The 20,837-nt window shown below is 53.5% G+C and overlaps 2 protein-coding genes across 2 annotated transcripts in view; one reads left to right on the plus strand and one right to left on the minus strand.

The window, feature by feature from the left end:
• The window catches only part of ZFR2 (zinc finger RNA binding protein 2), a 38,542-nt gene extending 35,010 nt beyond the window's left edge, over positions 1-3,532 (plus strand). The window contains exons 18-20 of the mRNA XM_050768337.1: positions 102-213; positions 1,295-1,392; positions 2,429-3,532. Coding sequence (XP_050624294.1) covers positions 102-213; positions 1,295-1,392; positions 2,429-2,605 — 387 coding nt within the window. The 3' untranslated portion in view covers positions 2,606-3,532. The remainder of the gene's footprint in view (positions 1-101; positions 214-1,294; positions 1,393-2,428) is intronic.
• Positions 1-4,247, minus strand: part of ATCAY (ATCAY kinesin light chain interacting caytaxin) — a 111,267-nt gene extending 107,020 nt beyond the window's left edge. The window contains exon 1 of the mRNA XM_050770738.1: positions 4,242-4,247. The gene's annotated coding sequence lies outside the window, so the exon portion shown is untranslated. The remainder of the gene's footprint in view (positions 1-4,241) is intronic.
• Positions 4,248-20,837: the final 16,590 nt, after the last annotated feature.

The following is a 20,837-nucleotide window of genomic DNA, read 5'->3' on the forward strand; positions in this document are numbered from 1 at the left end:
GCCGAGGGGGCCTCCTATCCCAGGGACCCCAGGACCTCCCAGGCAGACAGGGGCTGCGGCACCCCCCAAAAGCACAGCAGCCGCTCTTCTGTCCCCACCAGGCCATGGAGCTGCTGGTGGAGAAGGCTGTGAGCAGTGCGGCGGGGCCCCTGGGCCCTGGGGACGCGGTCAGACGAGTCCTGGAGTGCGTGGCCACCGGGACGCTCCTGACAGGTCAGTCGCCGGGCCGGAGGGCCCAGAAGGTGGGCAGCAAACCCATGGCCGTGGTACAAACAGCTGGGGTCACAGACACAGAGGAAGTGTCCAGCCCAGGCACGAGAGCGGCCCACGACACACACATGCTCCCAGCAGGAAGGCAGACAGGGCCCCGGCCATGGAGGACACCACCCTGCACGCAGGGCACAGACACACAGGTCCCCGAAGGGAGGTCTCAGCCTCCACCCAGGAGACAACGGTTATGTTATCTGGTGGCCGCGCCCGCCGGCGGCGGCACAGGGCCACCCCGGCACAGAGCCACCCCGGCACAGAGCCACCCCGGCGCCTGTCCTCCAAAGACTATCCAGAGGGAACAGCCAGGAGCTCAGATGACAGGGGGCGCAGAGTTGCCCAGCACAGTGCGTTCTACACCAGCAGAGGGAAGAGAACGCGGCAGGACACACTCGTGTGAGAGGGTGGCGGTCAGATACGGAAGAGGGTGTTTTTGAGTCATTTTTAGTGACATAGGATATCAAGTGAAAAGGGAGCATAAAGCTTTGGGCCCGTTGCCTGAGCCATTATGTAAAGCACACGTGTAGGCACGCACACGCACAGGCACACACGTGGACATGAGTGCACATACAGGCATGCACGGACATGCTTGCACATACGGGCACACACAGACATGAATGCATGCACAGACACACACGGACATGCATGCACACAGATGCACACGCGGCACACATGCACATACACCCGTGGGCACACACGTGCACAGATGGACACACATGGGCACATGGGCGCACATGGGCCCACATGGACACATCAGCATACATGTGCATATGCACGGGTGCACACAGGCACACACACACAAAGCCCAGGAGGTGCTGGCAGCCCAACGGGCTTTGAGGGGCTGGGAGGACTCCCCCATGAGCCCGGTGAAACCCTGACCTGCTGAGAGAGGCCTGAGGGTCAGAGGCTGCAAGTATAGCCCTCTGCACGGGCCCCTGGGGCCCCATGGCGTCGAGGGACGGCCCTGACACCGTCTTTCATGAGGGCATTCTTGCCTTCTTTGCTGTTCCCACTCCCCCTCACAAAGATGGGCCTGGACTCCAGGATCCCTGCGAGAGAGACCAGACAGACGCCCTTGAGCCCATGACCCTCCAAGAGCGGGAAGACGTGACCGCCAGCGCCCAGGTAGGAGGGCCAAGTCCACGGCAGGGGTGACACCCAGGTCCCAGCTCCAGCTTGCAGCTGTGCAGTGTTCCCCGAAATGGCCCAGGTTCCACCTTCTCTCCCTCCCACTGAGATGTACAGGAACAGGAGGGTGGCCCGTAGGTGGCAGGACCGTGCATGGGGACAGGGCCAGCCTGGCATGGTGGCATGGGGCTGGCAGCTCAGAGCCAAAGCCACCACTGCAACGAGGCCCAGACCTCAAGTCTCACGGGCAGGGACTGTCCTCCCTCCACATCGCTGACCATGGTCCTAGAAGCCCAGCTGTAGCCGGCAGCTCGGCCTGTCCGGCCCTCACCTGTGGTTTCCTTGTTTGCAAATTTGTTTATAAGAAAAATCTCCCAGCAGCACGAAAACCAAACCACAGCGGGTCTGACGTTTCTGAATTTTGCTTTTAAAGGGATCAGTGAAATGGCTCGCGGTGCAGGATGTGGGGTCCTGCAGTGAGGTGGAAAGAGCTGGTGGTCAGTGGAGTGGGGGGCCTCCTGGGACAGTCCTTGCAGTCAGCTAGCACCAAGCGAAAATTCCTCAGGCCCTGCGGTGGCCCAAGCTCAGCAGTCATAAGAAGCCGTGTCGGCCAGGCCGGGTGGCTCGCACCTGTCATCCCAGCACTTTGGGAGGCCGAGGCGGGCGGATCACAAGGTCAGGAGTTCGAGACCAGCCTGGCCAACATAGTGAAACCCTGTCTCTACTAAAAATACAAAATTAGCCAGATGTGGTGGCACATGCCTGTAATCCCACCTACTTGGGAGGCTGAGGCAGGAGAATCACTTGAACCCGGGAGGCGGAGGTTGCAATGAGCTGAGATTGCGCCACTGAACTCCAGCCTGGGTAACAGAGCAAACTCTGTCTCCAAAAAAAAAGGTAGGGGGAGTGTCTCGAGGGACACAGGATAGGCCTGGCCCATCTGCTAGTGGCTACAGATGCCAGCCCCTCTGTGTCCTCAGCACTCGGGGAGCAGGGTGGGCGGGGGTCCTGATGGGCTGTATGTGCCCCGCAGCACGCCCTGAGAATGCTGGCCTTCCGGCAGACCCACAAGGTCCTGGGCATGGATCTCCTGCCACCCAGACACCGGCTTGGGGCCCGCTTCCGGAAGAGGCAGCGGGGACCTGGCGAGGCCGAGGAGGGCCCAGGGGAGAAGAAGCGGGGCCAGCGGGATGGAGAGGGGCTCGTGTGAGCCACCTGCCTCCCCAGCCTGCGGGCCTTCGCATCCCTGCACTCCTGGACGTGTGCCCACTGACCAATGGCAGCATCATCCCTGACGTTGGACGACGGTCATTTCCTTTTGAGTAATGCTCTGTAGGTTTCTTTTAAAACACTTGTGCTTCAGGCCGGGCACCATGGCTCATGCCTTTAATCCCAGCACTTTGGGAGGCTGAGTTGCTTGAGCCTGAGAGTTCAAGGCCAGCCTAGATGACAGAGTGAGACCCCCATCTCTCCAAAATATTTTTAAAAATCAGCTTGGCGTGGTTGGTGGCCAGGCGCAGTGATTCATGCCTGTAATCCCAGCACTTTGAGAGGCCGAGGTGGGCAGATCACCTGAGGTCAGAGAGTCCAAGACCAGCCTGGCCAACATGGCGAAACCCTGTCTCTAGTAAAAAAAAAAAAACACACACAGATTAGCCTGGAGTGTTGGTGTGTACCTGTAGTCCCAGCTACTTAATAGGGAGGCTGAGTCTGGAGGATTCCTTGAGGCCAGGAGGGCAGTGAGCTGTGATTGCACCATGGCACTCCAGCCTGGGGAACAGAAGAAGACCTTGTCACTTAAAAGAAATTTTTTTTAACATTTGTGCTTAAATTGTTAGAGAAATGACACCATCCAGCCCCGGGAGCAGCACCCCCTCCTGGAGGGCCTGGTCCCCCACTGCCAGGTGGGCCAGCAGTATAGCAAGCAGATTCTAAACTGGGGAGTTTCTTGCTGACTCTAACTTCACCTTGTTTAGGAAGGGGTGAATTTAAAATACCTCCTTTGGGGCCGGGCGCGGTGGCTCAAGCCTGTAATCCCAGCACTTTGGGAGGCTGAGACGGGCGGATCACGAGGTCAGGAGATCGAGACCATCCTGGCTAACACAGTGAAACCCCGTCTCTACTAAAAATACAAAAACTAGCCGGGCGGGCGAGGTGGCGGGCGCCTGTAGTCCCAGCTACTCGGGAGGCTGAGGCAGGAGAATGGCGTAAACCCGAGAGGCAGAGCTTGCAGTGAGCTGAGATCCGGCCACTGCACTCCAGCCCCAGCGGCAGAGCGAGACTCTGTCTCAAAAAAAAAAAAAAAAAACCTCCTTTGGGCCGGGCGTGGTGGCACATGCCTACAATCCCAGCACTTCGGAATCCAAGCTTGGTGGATCGCTTGAGCCGAGGAGTTTGAGATCAGTGTGGGCAATATGGTGACACCCCATCTTTACAAACAATTAGCCAGATGTGGTGGCCCAAGCCTGTAGTCCCAGCTACTCAGGAGGCTGAGGCTGTAGGATCCCTTGAGCCCAGGAGGTCGAGGTTGCAGTGAGTCGAGATTGCACTACTGAACTCCAGCCTGGGATACAGAGCGAGACCCTTTCTCAAACAAACAAACTTTCTTTGGATGCTTCTGCGGCATGGATTTGAAATCAGGCCCTGTTCTGGGGCCCTACCACGTGTGCAGGACAAGCCCAGGGGAGCACCCAGCTGGCATCCCCGCGTCCCCAGCCCAGCCTGCTCCAAACAGACACTTCCACAACCGGGGTGTCAGCAGGGCCTGAGCCAGGCTTGTCCCCTGTTGGGAGGGCCACAGGGCCAGGTGGACACAGCCGACGGGCGATGAGGATCCTGGCTGGGCCTCCCCCCGGAACAGCTGTGCCCGACAGTCAGACCCGGAGCCCAGAGGCACCCCCACCTGCCCTAAGCCCTGTACCACTGAGTGCCTTTCACAGAGAAAACCTGCTCTGCCATGTGTCGCTGAGGCCTGGAGTTTAGCTTTCATCCTTCCTCCCTCCCTCCCTGATGTACGCCTCGGCTGGCCCTGAGGCAGGGGGTCCCCAAATACCCCCTTGTGGGAGCAGGGCCCAGGACCCGTGCCTGGGGGACCCGGGGAGGTGCCGCCGTCCTATGGATGCTGGCCATGGTGGGCAGGCGCCTCCTGGCACTGATGGATGTGAGGGCACCCCCTTCTGAGCCCCCACCCCAACCTGTTCAAACCTCCCGCTTGGTCAGTTTTTATGGCCAGCTGCCCAGTGGCATTGAATGAGAAGAGTCCACCTTTGGGCATATGTGGGCTCCAGCCACTGGCTTGGTTTTGTTTCTCCGTGTTTGAAGGACAGCCTGCGTGTGGCTCTTAATGTCTTTGTAGAGCTACCTGGAAACTGGGAGGCGGGGGAAATAAAGGAAATCATTTGTCTTCCGTGTGAGCCGTGCCGTCCTTCCCGTGGGATGTAGGTGACCCCAAATGCTGGCCTCTTCACCTCCTTCTCAGGGCCCTGGGTGGGGGTCTCCCAGAAACTGCAGCCTGAATGTGGACTGGGAGGGTCCCAAGGGGCTGGCACCGCTCAGTGGCTGCTCCCCAAGGCATGGGCATCCTCAGGCTGTCCCCTCACAAGGGTCCCCTGGGAACACAGACACACCGGCTGAGAATCACCCGTCCCAACGTCTCCCATAACCCAGCTCTCTGCCTCGGTCCTTGAGGGTTCCCCTGGCCCCATCCTAGAGACACACAGTGAGATGCTCCGGAGGCTCCCCGAGGGCTTCCTGGAGGAGGAGGTAACTACGCTGAGTTTGGAAGAGATGGCTCTGCCCACAGAGTACTTCCCCCGCCACGTTCCCAAACCCTCAGAAGGCAGGTGGAGGGTGTTCAGATGCTAAGGCCTGGTCACAGTGGAAGAGTTTCGTGACAGCTTCCGGCCCACAGGACTTCCCTGGCAGTGTTTGTCGGGGCAGGTGGGGAGCAGAGTGGGGAGGAGGCAGATGCAGGGTGGGGGCGGCGGGACGGGAGTGGCAGGGGCTGGGTGTGGAGGGACTGCTGTTTCATGCCTAGACCAAAGGAAGGGGGTGGGGAGCCACCAAGGGGTCCCCTTCTAGTAGGGATTATCTGTCAGCAACAGGAATTGCTGGTTTAGCCTCCCCGGAGGGCAGGCTGCCTCTAGGCCACTGGCCTCTTCCACCTCACACCCTCTCTCCTGCTTTCCACTCTATTCCAAATTTCTTGGGAACTTCACCTCCCTTCCTACACACAGCCCCTCTCTTCATCAGCATCGCGGCAGCAGCATGGCCATTTACTCAGGGCCCAAGATGACGGCCACCACCACCAGGGAGCCCTCCCGGATTCCTCTGTGCTCCCGGCCAATCCATGAGGAGGATATCTTGTCAATTCCAGTTCCACTTTTTTTTTTTTTTTGAGACAGGGTCTCACTCTGTCACCCAGGCTGGAGTGCAGCAGCTCGATCTCAGCTCACTGCAACCTCCGCCTCCTGAGTTCCAGCAATCCTCCCACCTCAGCCTCCCGAGTAGCTGGGACTACAGGCCTGCATCACCACGCCCAGCTAATTTTTTGTATTTTTAGTAGAGACAGGGTTTCACTATGTTGGCCAGACTGGTCTCAAACTCCTGACCTCAGGTGATCTGCCTGCCTCAGCCTCCCAAAGTGCTGGGATTACAGGCGTGAGCCACCGCGCCTGGCCTGTTCCTTGAGTTTAAACCATGCATCTTTGAAACGATTTGGTATGTGTCTTCCCCTTTAGAATGTGAATTCTCTGCCTGTCAGGAAGCCTGTTACCACCAATTGGATCGTCATTGTATTCCCAGATCTTGGATCGTCATTGTATTCCCAGATCTCGGGCAGGCCAGGTGGACACTAGCAACTGAGTCAACCTCAGTGCTTAGAGCCACGCTCTGACACCAAAAGACGTGTCTCTTTCTGGTGGTTAACAGAACACCATTTGTCGGCCAGGAGCAGTGGCTTGTGCCTGTAATCCCAGCACTTTGGGAAGCCGAGGCGGGAGGATCACTTGAGGTCAGGAGTTTGAGACCAGCCTGGCCAACATGGTGAAACCCTGTCTCTACTAAAAATATCAAAAATTAGCTGGGCATGGTGGTGGGCGCCTGTAATTCCAGCTACTTGGAAGCTGAGGCAGGAGAATCGCTTGAACCCGGGAGGCAGAAGTTGTGGTGAGCTGAGATCGCACCGCTGCACTCCAGCCTGGGCAACACAGTGAGACTCTGTCTCAAATTTGTCTCCATCTCATTACCGGAGAGAGACTACAGCTAAGGCTGCGGGGACAGAGGGAAGGGACAGGGGAAGGGGCACGCCCTGGCAGGCCTGGCCGTCACAGTAGCCCCTGGTGGGAGGCACCTCGTCCCCTGCTGTGAACCCCAGGCCTTACCGGCAGCCTGCTTCCTCCCTTACGCTCTGGGAGAGGCGGCTCTCGGAAGCCTCCCACCCACGGTTCCCGTTCCCATCCCCGGCTCCCCGGGAAGCCAAACAGGATTCCCACCACCAGGTGGTTGAAAACCAGCCCCGCTGACAAAGAGTTAAGTCGGCCCTCCTAGCAACTCCAAAAAACCAAGTTTAGGCGGCGCGACAGCAAAATCAAGCAGTTGGTTAGCAAAAGGATTGGGTGCAGATGGAGGGACCGTCTGGGCTACGGAGCCCACGGGCCTGAAAAGCAGTCGCTCCTGACCCGTCCTGCCCAGCCCTCGTCCCACTGGGCCGCGGTCCCCGGAGCAGGCCGGCGGGTGGCGGGAAGCCACCGGGCTGCAGGGGGCTGGAGAGGCAACCCCTCCCTCCCTCCCCGCCAGAGCACTGGAGCGCGGGGACCTGGGCTGCGGATGCTGGCGGCGAGCCGGGTTGCTAGGCGACATCGGTGAGTGTGGGCGGGATGATACCGGGCGTGTGGGCAGGGCTGGAACCCAATCCGGCAGGCGGGGCTGGAAAGACAAAAACGGAAGGGCAGGCTGTCACCTGCATCTGCAAGGTCAGGGACAGGACAGGACGGAGAGGCGGCCGCTAAGATGCCCTGAGTCCCCCGGCCCAGTCACAATCAGCCTTGCAGGCAGCATCTCCCTGGCCAGGCTCAGGGGGCGTTTGGGAAAAGATTGGTCTTGTCCCGGGATGCCTCCCTGGGTTAGCTTCTGGGACAGAGAAGATGTTTCGGGTGATCGGATTAAGACCCACTTAAGGTCTTAATTAAGGTGGAGAAGCCACCCTGGGTGGAAAATGGTCCCTCCCAAGTTTTGCACATGAAATGCATTAGGTAGCATCAGCCAGGTGCGATGGCTTACGCCTGTCATCGCAGCACTTTGAGAGGCTGAGGCGGGCGGATCACCTGAGGTCAGGAGTTTGAAACCCCGTCTCTACTAAAAATACAAAAATTAGCTGGGTGTGGTGGCGCACGCCTATAATCCCAGCTACTCGGGAGGCTGAGGCAGGAGAATCGCTTGAACCCAGAGACCAAGGTTGCAGTGAGCCGAGATTGTGCCACTGCACTCCAGCCTGGATGAGAGAGCAAAACTCCGTCTCAAAAAAATAAATAAAAATAATAAAATAAAAAATGATGATGGCAAATTTAATGTTACATGTATTTTTTCCACATAAATGTTTTTACTGTGAATTGGGTTTTTCCCATTATGAAAAACTTGGACAATCCAGAAAAATGGAAGAAGGAAAACAAAACCGTCACAAAACAATCAGCCACTGTGAACACTCCATTTCCCTTCTGCTTTTCTTTTTTTTTTTTTTTTTCCTGGAGACGGAGTTTTGCTCCTGTTGCCCAGGCTGGAGTGCAATGGTGCAATCTCGGCTCACCACAACCTCTGCCTCCCGGGTTCAGGTGAGTCTCCTGGACTCAGTCTCCCGAGTAGCTGGGATTACAGACGTGTGCAACCACGCCCGGCTAATTTTTGCATTTTTAGTAGAGATGGGGTTTCACCACATTGGTCAGGCTGGTCTCAAACTCCTGACCTCAGGCGATTCACCCACGTCGGCCTCCCAAAATGCTGGGATTACAGGCCTGAGCCACCGCGCCCAGACATCCCGCTTTCTATTCTTGAATGCCTGGTTGTTTATGGGTGGATCATTTATACCATCTTGCTTCCTGCTTTTCTTCACTGGGTATCATAACGACATTGATTCATCACCTGTTTACTGTGTGCTTACGATCTAACTTAATTCTTCTCATGACCTTACAAGACACATTTTATTTTTCTTTGAGACAAGGTCTCGCTCTGTCACCCAGGCTCAAGTGCAATGGTATGATCTCGGCTCACTGCAACCTCCGCCTCCTGGGTTCCAGTGATTCTCCTGTCTCAGCCTCCCAAGTAGCTGGGAACACAGGCGTCTCCCACCACGCCCAGCTAATTTTTTTGTATTTTAGTAGAGACGGGGTTTCACTGTGTTGCCCAGGCTGGTCTCGAACTCCTGACCCCAGGTGATCTGCCTGCCTCAGCCTCCCAAAGTGCTGAGATTACAGGCATGAGCCGCCGCGCCCGGCCTCAACTCCTGTTCTTTCAGCTGCTCATTCATTCCGTATGTGTGTTGAACGCCTGTGATGTGTGCTGGGCCACCATTCATGTGGTTTCTCCATTTCTCCCGTTGAGGATGTTGACATTTATTCCGTAGACAATCAACAAACACTCATCGCCTTCCTTGGGGAAGCCAAGGCTGAGCCAGAAGCCGTCACTTCACGCAGTGAGGGGGACTCTGGGCTCCGGGCTTTAGTCACAGCGTGGTCCTTTAACTTATCAGCTTTGGAGCGTGGGGACAGCTCATGGTCCTTTTAACTTATCAGCTTTGGAGCGTGGGGACAGCTCATGTTACCGTCTTAAGCTTCCATAAAACTGGGGACAAACTGGTAGCACCAACCGTGCAGGGAGCTGTGAGAATTCAGTGACAGAGCGAGAGCCCGTCTCAAAAAAAAAAAAAAAAAAAAAAAAAAAAGAAAATGCATTTTAAAATGCTTGCTGCACAGAAAGGTTCAGGCACAGGGACCCAGGCTCCATGGAGGGCAGGGATGAGGGAGGGGCTCTGCAAATGGGCCATTAAGACCAAGTGCAGTGGCTCATGCCTGTAATCCCAGCACTTCAGGAGACTGAGGCAGGAGGATCACTTGAGCCCAGGAGTTTGAGACCAGCCTGGGCAACACAGCAAGACACCATCTCTAAAAAAAAAAAACAAAAAATAGCCAGATATGACGATCCATGCCTGTAGTCCCAGCTGCTTGAGAAGCTGAGGCAGGAGGATCACTTGAGCCCTGGAGGTCGAGGCTGCAGTGAGCTATGATCATGCCACTGTACTCCATCCTGCACGACAGAGTGAGACCCTGTTTTTAAAAAAAAACCAGGCCGGGCACGGTGGCTCACGCCTGTAATCCCAGCACTTTGGGAGGCTGAGGCAGGGGCATCACCTGAGGTCAGGAGTTCAAGACCAGCCTGACCAACATGGTGAAATTCCATCTCCACCAAAAAAAAAACCTTAGCCGGGCTTGGTGGCACATGCCTGTAATCCCAGCCACTTGAGAGGCTGAGGCAGGAAAATCACTTGAACCTGGGAAGCAGAGATTGCAGTGAACCAACACCGTGCCATTGCAAAAAAACAAACACAAAAACAAAAACAAACAAAAAACCTAGGCCATTAAAGTCACACATAAAATAGTGACCCCAGATGCGTACTCTCTTGTGGCTTCTAGAACGCTGGATGCCAGGCTATGAGAAAAGCCTTCCAGATGCTGCTAATGTTTTGGGATTCCCGCCCAGTGACCACCCCCAACCCGCCAACCACCCCACAGTGAAGCCGCCCCGTGGTGAGGAGGCTTCCGTGAGCTCTGTAGCACTCTGTCATAATTGTTAGTCAACAGAGAGACCAAAACCCACAAAGAGAAAAGAAAAGTAACTTGAAGGAGAGACAAAGAGGGTAGAAGAAAACAGTTCTAGAAAAATCCTTATGTTCCTGATTAAAACACAGAACAGAGGCCGGGCGCGGTGGCTCAAGCCTGTAATCCCAGCACTTTGGGAGGCCGAGACGGGCGGATCACGAGGTCAGGAGATCAAGACCACCGTGGCTAACACGGTGAAACCCCGTCTCTACTAAAAATACAAAAAACTAGTCGGGCGCAGTAGCAGGCGCCTGTAGTCCCACCTACTTGGGAGGCTGAGGCGGGAGAATGGCGTAAACCCGGGAGGCGGAGCTTGCAGTGAGCTGAGATCCGGCCACTGCACTCCAGCCTGGGTGACAGAGCGAGACTCCGTCTCCAAAAAAAAAAAAAAAAAAACACAGAACAGAAAAAAACAAAACCTGTATGCATCTTATCCTCAGAGAGACCATAGAGGATATAACAGCCAGGAAACAAGTATAAGTTTGCCTGTATTTATTTATTTATTTATTTATTTATTTATTTATTTATTATTATTTTTATTTTTGAGATGGAGTCTCCCTCTGTCGCCCAGGCTGGAGTGCCGTGATGTGATCGTGGCTCACTGCAACCTCCACCTCCCAAGTTCAAGTGATTCTCCTGCCATAGCCTCCCGAGTAGCTGGGATTACAGGTGTGTACCACCACACCTGGCTAATTTTTGTATATTTCGTAGATATGGGGTTTCACCATTTTGGCCAGCCTGGTCTTGAACTCCTGACCTCTGGTGATCCACCAGCCTCAGCCTCCTAAAGTGCTGGGATTACAGGCGTGAGACACCGCACCTGGCTGAGAAATTATTTTATTTATTTACATATTATCTGGAGATGCGGGGAGGGTGTCTCACCATGTTGCCCAGGCTGGTCTCAAACTCCTGATCTCCATGAGCCACCATACCCGGCCAAGTTTGTCTTTCCAAGAGAAATGATAAAAGGACCACAAAGAGCTCTTGGAAATGAAAACTCTGATGGTCACTGGGTATGGTGGTGCATGCCTGTAATCCCAACACTCTGGGAGGTTAAGGCAGGCAGATCGCTTGAGTTCAGGAGTCTGAGACCAGCCTGGGAAACACAGTGAAACTAAAAATAAAAAATATTGGCCAGCATGGTGGCAGGCAAGTGTAGTCCCAGCTACTTGGGAGGCTGAGGCAGAAGGATCGCTTGAGCCCTGGAGGTCAACGCTACAGTGGGCTGTGATTGCACCACTGCACTCCAGCCTGAGCAACAGAGTGAGACCCTGTCTCAAAAAAAAAAAAAAAAGTAATAGTCAAAATTAAAATGTCAATAGAAGGGTTGGAAGAAAAAGTAGAAAGTCGGAGGATGGGAGGAAGGTAGGCAAGAAAATGAGAAGATCAATCCAAGAAGTCCACCCTATGACAATAACGTGTTCCACAAAGACACCAGAGAAACCAAAGTGGAAGAAATCACCAATGATATCATTCAAGAAAGTTTCCCAGGAAGAGAACACATGAAAAGCCCACAAAGTACTCAGCACAATAGTTGAAAATAGACCCACACCAAACCCACCACTGTGAAAGTGCAGGATGTAGGGAACAAGAAGATTCTACAAGCTTCCAGAGAGAGAGAGAGAATAGCCATGGGACAGGCAAAGGATGAGGAAACAGGACAACTTCTGATCATTCAGCTGCCCAAGACTAGAAGCTGGAAAACATGGGGCAAAAGAAAAGTATCCACCCACAATACTGTCAGCCAAACCACTAATTACCCAGGAGAGTAGGAGGAAAACACTTTCTCTGGAAACCCTAGGGGGTGCCCATTCCTAAAACAAGGGACCAAACCAAGAAACAGGAAGACCCACGCCCAAGAAACAGGAGCTACATCCCAAGAATCCCCTTGTGCTGAAGAAGAGAGGGGCCAGGATCACAGCTGGGCAGTAGGAGCAACCAGTCCTGAGTGGAGACGCCAGTTCTGGTGGAGAGGCTGGGGGAAAGAAAGTGTCACAGACACATAAAACCAAGGCGATGACTAACTCCAGGGAAATAAAAAAGCAGGTCCCAGAAAATAACGTTCTTAGGATACATTGCTCCACTGTCAATAATATTTATATTAATATATAGTATAAGCACTGAATTTTCATTTAAGCAAAAATTGTGATTTAACTATTGGGGGCGCAGAATGCCTAAGAGAGCTAAATTTTGACCTTCAGGAATAGGAAGTCAATGGACAACATCCAACTGATAAATCAAGGGATGTGTAAAACACATTATTTTGAAATATGGAGGTAAATGCTTGAAAACAGCAACAGCAACCCCTGAGGAGAGGCACATTATATTGCTTTGTCTTCAGCACACAGTAAAACACCCTGTAAATCTCAGCTGCTATTCATACCAACAAGAATATACTTACCCTGGCCGGGCGCGGTGGCTCAAGCCTGTAATCCCAGCACTTTGGGAGGCCGAGACAGGCGGATCACGAGGTCAGGAGATCGAGACCATCCTGGCTAACACGGTGAAACCCCGTCTCTACTAAAAAAATACAAAAAAAAAATTAGCCGGACGAGGTGGCGGGCGCCTGTAGTCCCAGCTACTTGGGAGGCTGAGGCAGGAGAATGGCATGAACCCGGGAGGCGGAGCTTGCAGTGAGCTGAGATCCGGCCACTGCATTCCAGCCTGGGCGACAGAGCAAGACTCCGTCTCAAAAAAAAAAAAAAAAAAAAAAAAGAATATACTTACCCTTGAGGGACTCATCGCTGAGTTGAGGAGCTTTATTTATATATTTTGGGTTTTATTTTTACACTTGATCTTAGGCAAAAGGCCGAGAAGCGGTAGAGTTTTATTTTTTTAAAAACTTCTTGAGAGCTTATTACAGGCCATGAGTATCAGCAGGTTTAATTTAACAGATTGAAAAATACAGCCAGTGGCTCACACGTGTAATCTCAGCACTTTGGGAGGCCAAGACGAGCAGATCACTTGAGGTCAGGAGTTCAAGACCAGCCTGGCCAACATGGTGAAACCTCGTCTCTACTAAAAATACAAAAATTAGCCGGGTGTGATGGCACGTGCCTGTAATCCCAGCTACTCAAGAGGCTGAGGCAGGAGAATAGCTTGAACCCGGGAGGCAGAGGATGTAGTGAGCCAAGATCACGCCTGTGCACTCCAGCCTGGGCGACACAGGGAGACTCCATTAAAAAATAAAAGCACCAGGGCCGGGCGCGGTGGCTCACGCCTGTAATCCCAGCACTTTGGGAGGCCAAGGCGGGCGGATCACAAGGTCAGGAGATCGAGACCACGGTGAAACCCCGTCTCTACTAAAAATACAAAAAATTAGCCAGGTGCGGTGGTGGGCACCTGTAGTCCCAGCTACTCGGGAGGCTGAGGCAGGAGAATGGCGTGAACCCGGGAGGCGGAGCTTGCAGTGAGCCGAGATCGCGCCACTGCACTCCAGCCTGTGTGACAGAGCAAGACTCCATCTCAAAAAAAAAAAAAAAAAAGCACCTACTTATAAGAAAATAAAGACTGTGAGAGCAAACTACAGTCTGAGGGCCAAGTCCAACCTGCTCTCTGTATCCGCACAACTCCTCCAGCTAAAATTGTTTTTTTACATTTGTAAATAGTTGAAGGAAAATGGAATCATAATATTATACGACATATGAAAAGTAATATGAGGCCGGGCATGGTGGCTCATGTCTGTAATCCCAGCACTTTGGGAGGCCAAGATGGGCAGATCATCTGAGGTCAGGAGTTCGAGACCAGCCTGGCCAACATGAGGAAACCTGTCTCTACTAAAACACAAAAATTAGCCGGGTGTGGTGGCACATGCCTGTAGTCCCAGCTACTTGGGAGGTTGAGACATGAGAATCGCTTGAACTCAGGAGGCAGAAGTTGCAGTGAGCCGAGATCACGTTAATGTGCTCCAGCCTGGGTAATAGAGTGAGACTCTGTCAAAGAAAGGGAAGGGAAGGGAAGGGAAGGGAGAAGGGAAGGGAGAAGGGAAGGGAGAAAGAAAGGAAAGAAAGAAAGGAAAGAAAGGAAAGGAAAAAGCAATATAAAAGTCAAATTTCCATGTCCATAAATAAAGTTTTATTGGAATCAGCCATGGTCTTTGGCTTCCATGTTATCTATGGCATCCCTGCAGTGGCAGAGCTGAGCAGTTGGGACAGAGGCCAGCAGGACAGAGACAGTTTGCTGGGCCCTGAGTTAGAGGATGAGGTCATGGGAGGATGAAGAGGGATCCTGGAGGAGAGATTTAGGAGCTGCTCTTGAGTAGACATGGCTTGTCTTCCGGAATAATGTGTATCTCCCATTCTCCTTACTTGATCTCCTCTCCTCCCCTCCCCTCCCCTCCCCTCCCCTCCCCTCCCCTCCCCTCCCCTCCCCTCCCCTCCCCTCCCCTCCCCTCCCCCTCCCCTCCCCTCCCCTCCCCTCTCCCCTCTCCTCCCCTCTCCCCTCCCCTCCCCTCCCCCTCCCCCTCCCCTCCCCTCCCCTCCTCTTTTCTTTTCTTTTCTTTTCTTGAGACAGGGTCTTGCTCTGCTGCCCAGACTGGAGTGCAATGGCATACTCATAGCTCACTGCAGCCTCCACCTCCCAGGCTCAAGTGATCCTCCTGCCTCAGTCTCCCAAGTGGCTGGGACTACAGGCATGCACCACCACACCCAGTTAATTTATTTTACTTTTTGTAGAGACAGGGTCTCACTATATAGGCCAGGCTGGTCTCCACCTCTAGGGCTCAAATAATCCTCCCACCTCAGCCTCCCAAAGTGCTGGGATTGCAGGCGTGAGCCTTCATGCCGGGCCTCCTTCCTCAGACTTTACCCTCTTATCTGCTTCTGTTTATTTGTTCTGTAAGGGTCTTTTATGTGCCAGGCTCCAGACCTAAATGGTTGCTGGTGCCAGGGCTGGTTGTTACCCTCACTAGGAACATATAGTCTGTCGTGGGAAGCAAGGACAGAGGGAGATTGACAATAAAAAGCGAGACAGGATAACAGGTGGGGATTCCAGCTTTGACAATAGAGAGTGACTAAGGGTGGCCACTATGGGGTGGCCAGGGAGGGTCTCTCAGAGAAGCTGAAAGTGCAGAGAAGTAGTTGGACTTGAGAAGAGCTGGGGGAAGGACATAGTACTAGGAGATGGGAAGAGCATGTGCAAAGGTCCTGTGGCTGCCCCATGCCTGAGCTTTTGGGAGACAAGGGAGAAGCTGGGAGCAGAGAGGTGACAGCCACTGGACTGCACAGGTAATGAAGTGCTAGGAGGCATGCTGAGTTTAGTGGGAGCCATAGGAAGCTTTTTTTGAGAGTCTCACTCTATTGTCCAGGTTGGAGTTCAGTGGCGTGATCTCAGCTCACTGCAACCTCTGCCTCCTGGGCTCAAGTGATTCTCCTGCCTTAGCTTCCCAAGTAGCTGGGATTACAGGCGTGCGCCACCACACCCAGCTAATTTTTGTATTTTTGTTTTGTTTTGTTTTTGAGATGGAGTCTTCACTCTGTCACCTAGGCTGGAGTGCAGTGGCGTGATCTCCACTCATTGCAAGCTCCGCCTCCCTTCACACCATTCTCCTTCCTCAGCCTCCCAAGTATCTGGGACTACAGGCACCTGCCACCACGCCTGGCAATTTTTTTGTATTTTTAGTAGAGATGAGGTTTCACCGTGTTAGCCAGATGGTCTCGATCTCCTGACCTCGTGATCTGCCCGCCTCGGCCTCCCGAAGTGTTGGGATTACAGGTGTGAGCCACCGCGCCTGGCCGAGTTTTTGTTTTCTTTTTAAACTTTATTTATCTATTATTTATTTTATTTTATTTTTTATTTTTTGAGACAGAGCTCTGTCACCCACGCTGGAGTGCAGTGGAGCGATCTCAGCTCACTGCAAGCTCTGCCTCCCTGGTTCACGCCATTCTCCTGCCTCAGCCTCCTGAGTAGCTGGGACTACAGGCGCCCGCCACCACGCCCGGCTAATATTTTGTATTTGTAGTAGAGATGGGGTTTCACCGTGTTAGCCAGGATGGTCTCGGTCTCCTGACCTTGTGATCCGCCTGCCTCGGCCTCCCACAGTGCTGGGATTACAGGTGTGAGCCACCGCACCCGGCCTAATTTTTGTGTTTTTTTAGTAGAGACGGGGTTTCACCATGTTGGTCAGACAGGTCTCAAACTCCTGACCTCAGATGATCCACCTGCCTCGGCCTCCCAAGGTGCTGGGATTACAGGCATGAGCCACAGCACCTGGCCGGGAAGCTTTTAAGGCCGGATGTGACGCAGACCCAGTCTCCATGGATGAAACCTGCAAACATGGCTGGAAAACAACCTGCCGGGCTGCATCTTAAGGACGAGGAAGATGGGGCAAGGGTTTTCCAGCAAAGGCACCCAAAGCAGCTCGCCCCGAGAGGCCCTTCGCTCAAGGAATCGAGAATGGCCTGGCAGACAGCGACTGCGGTTGCAGAATGAGTGATGCAGCGTTTTTCCTCGAAAGAGCCAGCGTTCCTCCTCTGAATCCCGGAGTCCCCGGGCTGGGGGGAGAAAGCTAAATTTAAAGGCATGCTAATTGGGGCAGTGTGATCTAACTGCAGACTCCAGTCAAGGACTGGCTAGGCAAGGGACGACTTCCACGGAGGCCACAGTGGCTCGGGTGTCCCCACGTCCGGCTGCAGTGGCCCCCCCACACCCCGGCCTGTCCTCCAGGTTCAGAAAGCTCAGTTGTGAGGCTGCACATGGTGGCTCATGCCTGTAATCCCAGCAATTTGGGAGACCAAGGCGGGTGGATCACTTGAGGTCAGGAGTTCGAGACCAGCCTGGCCAACATGGTGAAACCCCATCTCTACTAAAAATACAAAAATTAGGCCGGGCGCGGTGGCTCAAGCCTGTAATCCCAGCACTTTGGGAGGCCGAGACGGGCGGATCACGAGGTCAGGAGATCGAGACCATCCTGGCTAACACGGTGAAACCCCGTCTCTACTAAGAAATACAAAAAATAGCCGGGCGAGGTGGCAGCGCCTGTAGTCCCAGCTGCTCGGGAGGCTGAGGCCGGAGAATGGCGTGAACCCGGGAGGCGGAGCTTGCAGTGAGCTGAGATCCGGCCACTGCACTCCAGCCCGGGCGACAGAGCGAGACTCCGTCAAAAAAAAAAAAAAAAAAAAAAAATACAAAAATTAGCCAGGCGTGGTGGCTGGCAGGTGCCTATAATCCCACCTACTCGGGAGGCTGAGGTAGGAGGATTGCTTGAACCCAGGAGGTGGAGGTTGCAGTGAGCCAAGATCGTGTCACTACACTCTAGCCTGGGTGACAGAGCAAGACTCCGTCTCGAAAAAAAGAAAAAGAGTTGGAAATTCATGTGCTGGAAAAGGCTGAACAAGACGCAGGAGCCCGGGTCCCTGACACTGTCCAGCATTGCCTGCCTCAGTCATGATGCATTTCTATCCATTTCAAGCCTCTAGCATTTGGAGTTCTCCATCCCAGGCAGCCAATCCCAGCCCTGATTGATAAATTATGTAAAGTGCCTGTCACGTGACTCATCACCTACTATGTTCATTGCCTACTACGATTTCCAACAGTATTTGTAGAGAAGAATAAGAATGGTGCCGTGCCTTAGAGAAGTTTGCAATCCAATTGGGGGAGTCTACAGGCCTGAGTTTTAGCCCCCGGCCAGCTGTGTGACTAAGGACAGGTAGTCTCGCCTCTCTGGGTCTCAGCTGTTCTACTTTCCACATTTTTTTTTTTTTTTTTTTTTAAGATGGAGTCTCACTCTGTTGCCAGACTGGAGTGTAGTGGTACGATCTCAGCTCACTGCAATCTCCACCTCCCGGATTCAAGCGATTCTCCTACTTCAGCCTCCCGAGTACTTGGGATTACAGGCACCCGTCACCACTCCCAGCTAATTTTTGTATTTTTAGTAGAGACAGGGTTTTGCCATGTTGGCCAGGCAGGTCTTGAACTCCTGACCTCAGGTGATCTGCCTGCCTTGGCCTCCCAAAGTGCTGGGATTACAGGTGTGAGCCACTATGCCCGGCCTCAGCTGTTCCACTTCTAAAATGAGAAGGCTGGTCCCAGTGATCTCTAGGAATTTGGAGAGTAGTGGGTTAGGCAGATTATGACACCCAGAGGGGGATCTATGGGAGGAGAGTGGGATATGAAGAATGGTGAGATTGGGATAGGAAAGAAATAGAAAAGCAGTCAAGAAGTCCGGGCGTGGTGGTTCACGCCTGTAATCCCAGTACTTTGCGAGGCCGAGGCGGGCAGATCACTTGAGGTCAGGAGTTCGAGACCAGCCTGGCCAACATGGTGAAACCCTGTCTCTACTAAAAATACAAAAATTAGCCAGGCGTGGTGGCAGGGACCTGTAATCTCAGCTACTTGGGAGGCTGAGGCAGGAGAATCACTTGAACCCGGGAGGCAGAGGTTGCAGTGAGCCGAGATCGTGCCACTGGACTCCAGTATGGGCAACAGAGCAAGACTCTGTTTCAAAAAAAAGAAGAAGAAGAAGGGGAGGAGGTGGAGAGATTACTGTGTCCACTGGGCTGTTCCACTGCAAAGGACAGAAGCCTACTGCCGCCTGACTCAGGGAATGGAAGACGGATTTATGGACTTATGGAAAGAGAAGCTCAAGGCATCCCTCTTCCCAGCTGGGATCAGGGCAATCTAATTTGACTCAGCAATTCCACATTAGTCTGTTAATGTCAACTCCCCACTTCTGGTACTATTTTGAGTATTAAGAATCCCTTTGTTTGTAAGTGGCAGGAACCCCCTCGGGAAGAAATCAAAAAAGAAACACTGGCTGCTAAAACTAGGTGTCACGTGAATTCCAGGCATCGCTTGTTCCAAGGATATGGAACCAGTCCTTCCCTTGGGATTCAGTGTCTCTCCCTGTTTCTTGGCTGTGTTTCCTCCAGTCTGGCCTCTTTCTCGGGCAAGCTAATGGGCTCAGTCACCAAGACCAAGGAGAGACGGCCGGGTTGACACACATCACACAGTGAGACAAGACCAAAGAGAGACGGCCAGGCTCGCACCCACCACACAGTGAGACAAGAGAACTAGTGCCTCTAGCAAGGGGCCCTTTCAGGGGGACCTTGCTCTAGGAAGTGTCGGGATGTCCTCGAGGAAGGCTTTCCCCAAATGCTGCCACGTGAGTTGCACATGGGAGGGTGAGCTTGGAGAGGCCAGCTGGACACCGGGGGAAGGGCATTCCAGGGGAGAGGTAACAGCCAGCACAAAGGCATGGAAACTCCTGCAGTTCGGACTCACTAGAATATTAGTTCCCTGGTGAGAGGAGAAGAAAAAATGGGACCTGGGAGATCAGTTGGAGGCCAAACATGAAGAGCCCTGGATGCCAGGCTGAGCATTTTAGGCTCTCGCCTGCAGGCAGTGGGGAGCCATGGAAGGATTTAGAGTGAGGGAGGGCCACCATCACATTTCCATCCCTTAGCTATGCAGGGAAAGGTGAAGATCTGGAGGCAGCCAGGACACCAGAAAGGGGACTGCTGTGTCACCAGCCTGCAACAGGAGGGTGATCTGCAGATCAGAGAACTTCTGAAATCAAGTTGACAGGGGGTCACCAAGGATGAGAGGTGGAGGGTGGGGAGTTCAGGACTGGGGGAATCTGGGAGTCCAGTCTACCCACTCAGGCTGGCATAAGGGAGGGGTGAGTCCCCCAGCTCCTCGGCAGGAGGCATTAGGAACAGGTGAGGCCACCTCTGAGGCCTGAAAGAGACCTAGAGTCTTTGTGATTCAAAGTGGCCAATTATTTGCACCAGGCACAGTGGCTCACACCTGTAATCCCAGCACTTTGGGAGACCGAGGCAGGTAGATCACCTGAGGTCAGGAGTTCCAGACCAGCCTGGCCAACATGGTGAAACCCCAACTCTACTAAAAATACAAAAATTAGCTGGGCGTGGTGGCGGCACCTGTAATCCCAGCTACTCAGGAGGATGAGGAAGGAGAATCACTCCAACCCGGGAGACGGAAGTTGCAGCGAGCCGAGATCGCGCCACTGCACTCCAGCCTGCGTGACGGGAGTGAGACTCCATCTCAAAAAAAAATAAAAATAAAAATACAAAAGTTAGCCGGGCGTGGTGGTGCACACCTGTAATCCCAGCTACTCAGGAGGCTGAGGAAGGAGAATCGCTTAAACCTGGGAGCTGAAGGTTGCAGTGAGCCGAGATAGCGCCACTGCACTGCAGCCCAGGTAACAGAGCAAGTCTCCGTCTCAAAAAAAAAAAAAAAAGCAAAGTGGCCAATTATTGGATGCCTCCCAGGACAGAGAGCTCACCCCCTCCTGAAGTTACCCCTTCTGTGGCTCTGATTCAGATAAACCGCAGGCTCAAATCTATCCCTGAGAGTCAGGCACAGCTCAGTGTCTATGTCCCCACCCAGTTGGAGGAGCTCCCTGCACCCCAGGCCAGCCCTTGACGATTTGGAAACCCAACACCAGCTCCTTAAGTCCGTCCTTCTCTGGGCTCAAGACCCTTTTGGTTCCTCTTATTATTTCTTCTGGGGTGAGGCCTCCTGCCAGGAGCCCTGGGGTTCCTTGGGAGGACTGACACTAAATATCATTGATTTGCAGAGAGAGGAAGAGGAGAAAGTCTCCATGGGGTGCTAGAG

Source organism: Macaca thibetana, chromosome 19, assembly GCF_024542745.1.
Source record: "Macaca thibetana thibetana isolate TM-01 chromosome 19, ASM2454274v1, whole genome shotgun sequence".
In the NCBI taxonomy this organism is placed as follows: domain Eukaryota; kingdom Metazoa; phylum Chordata; class Mammalia; order Primates; family Cercopithecidae; genus Macaca; species Macaca thibetana.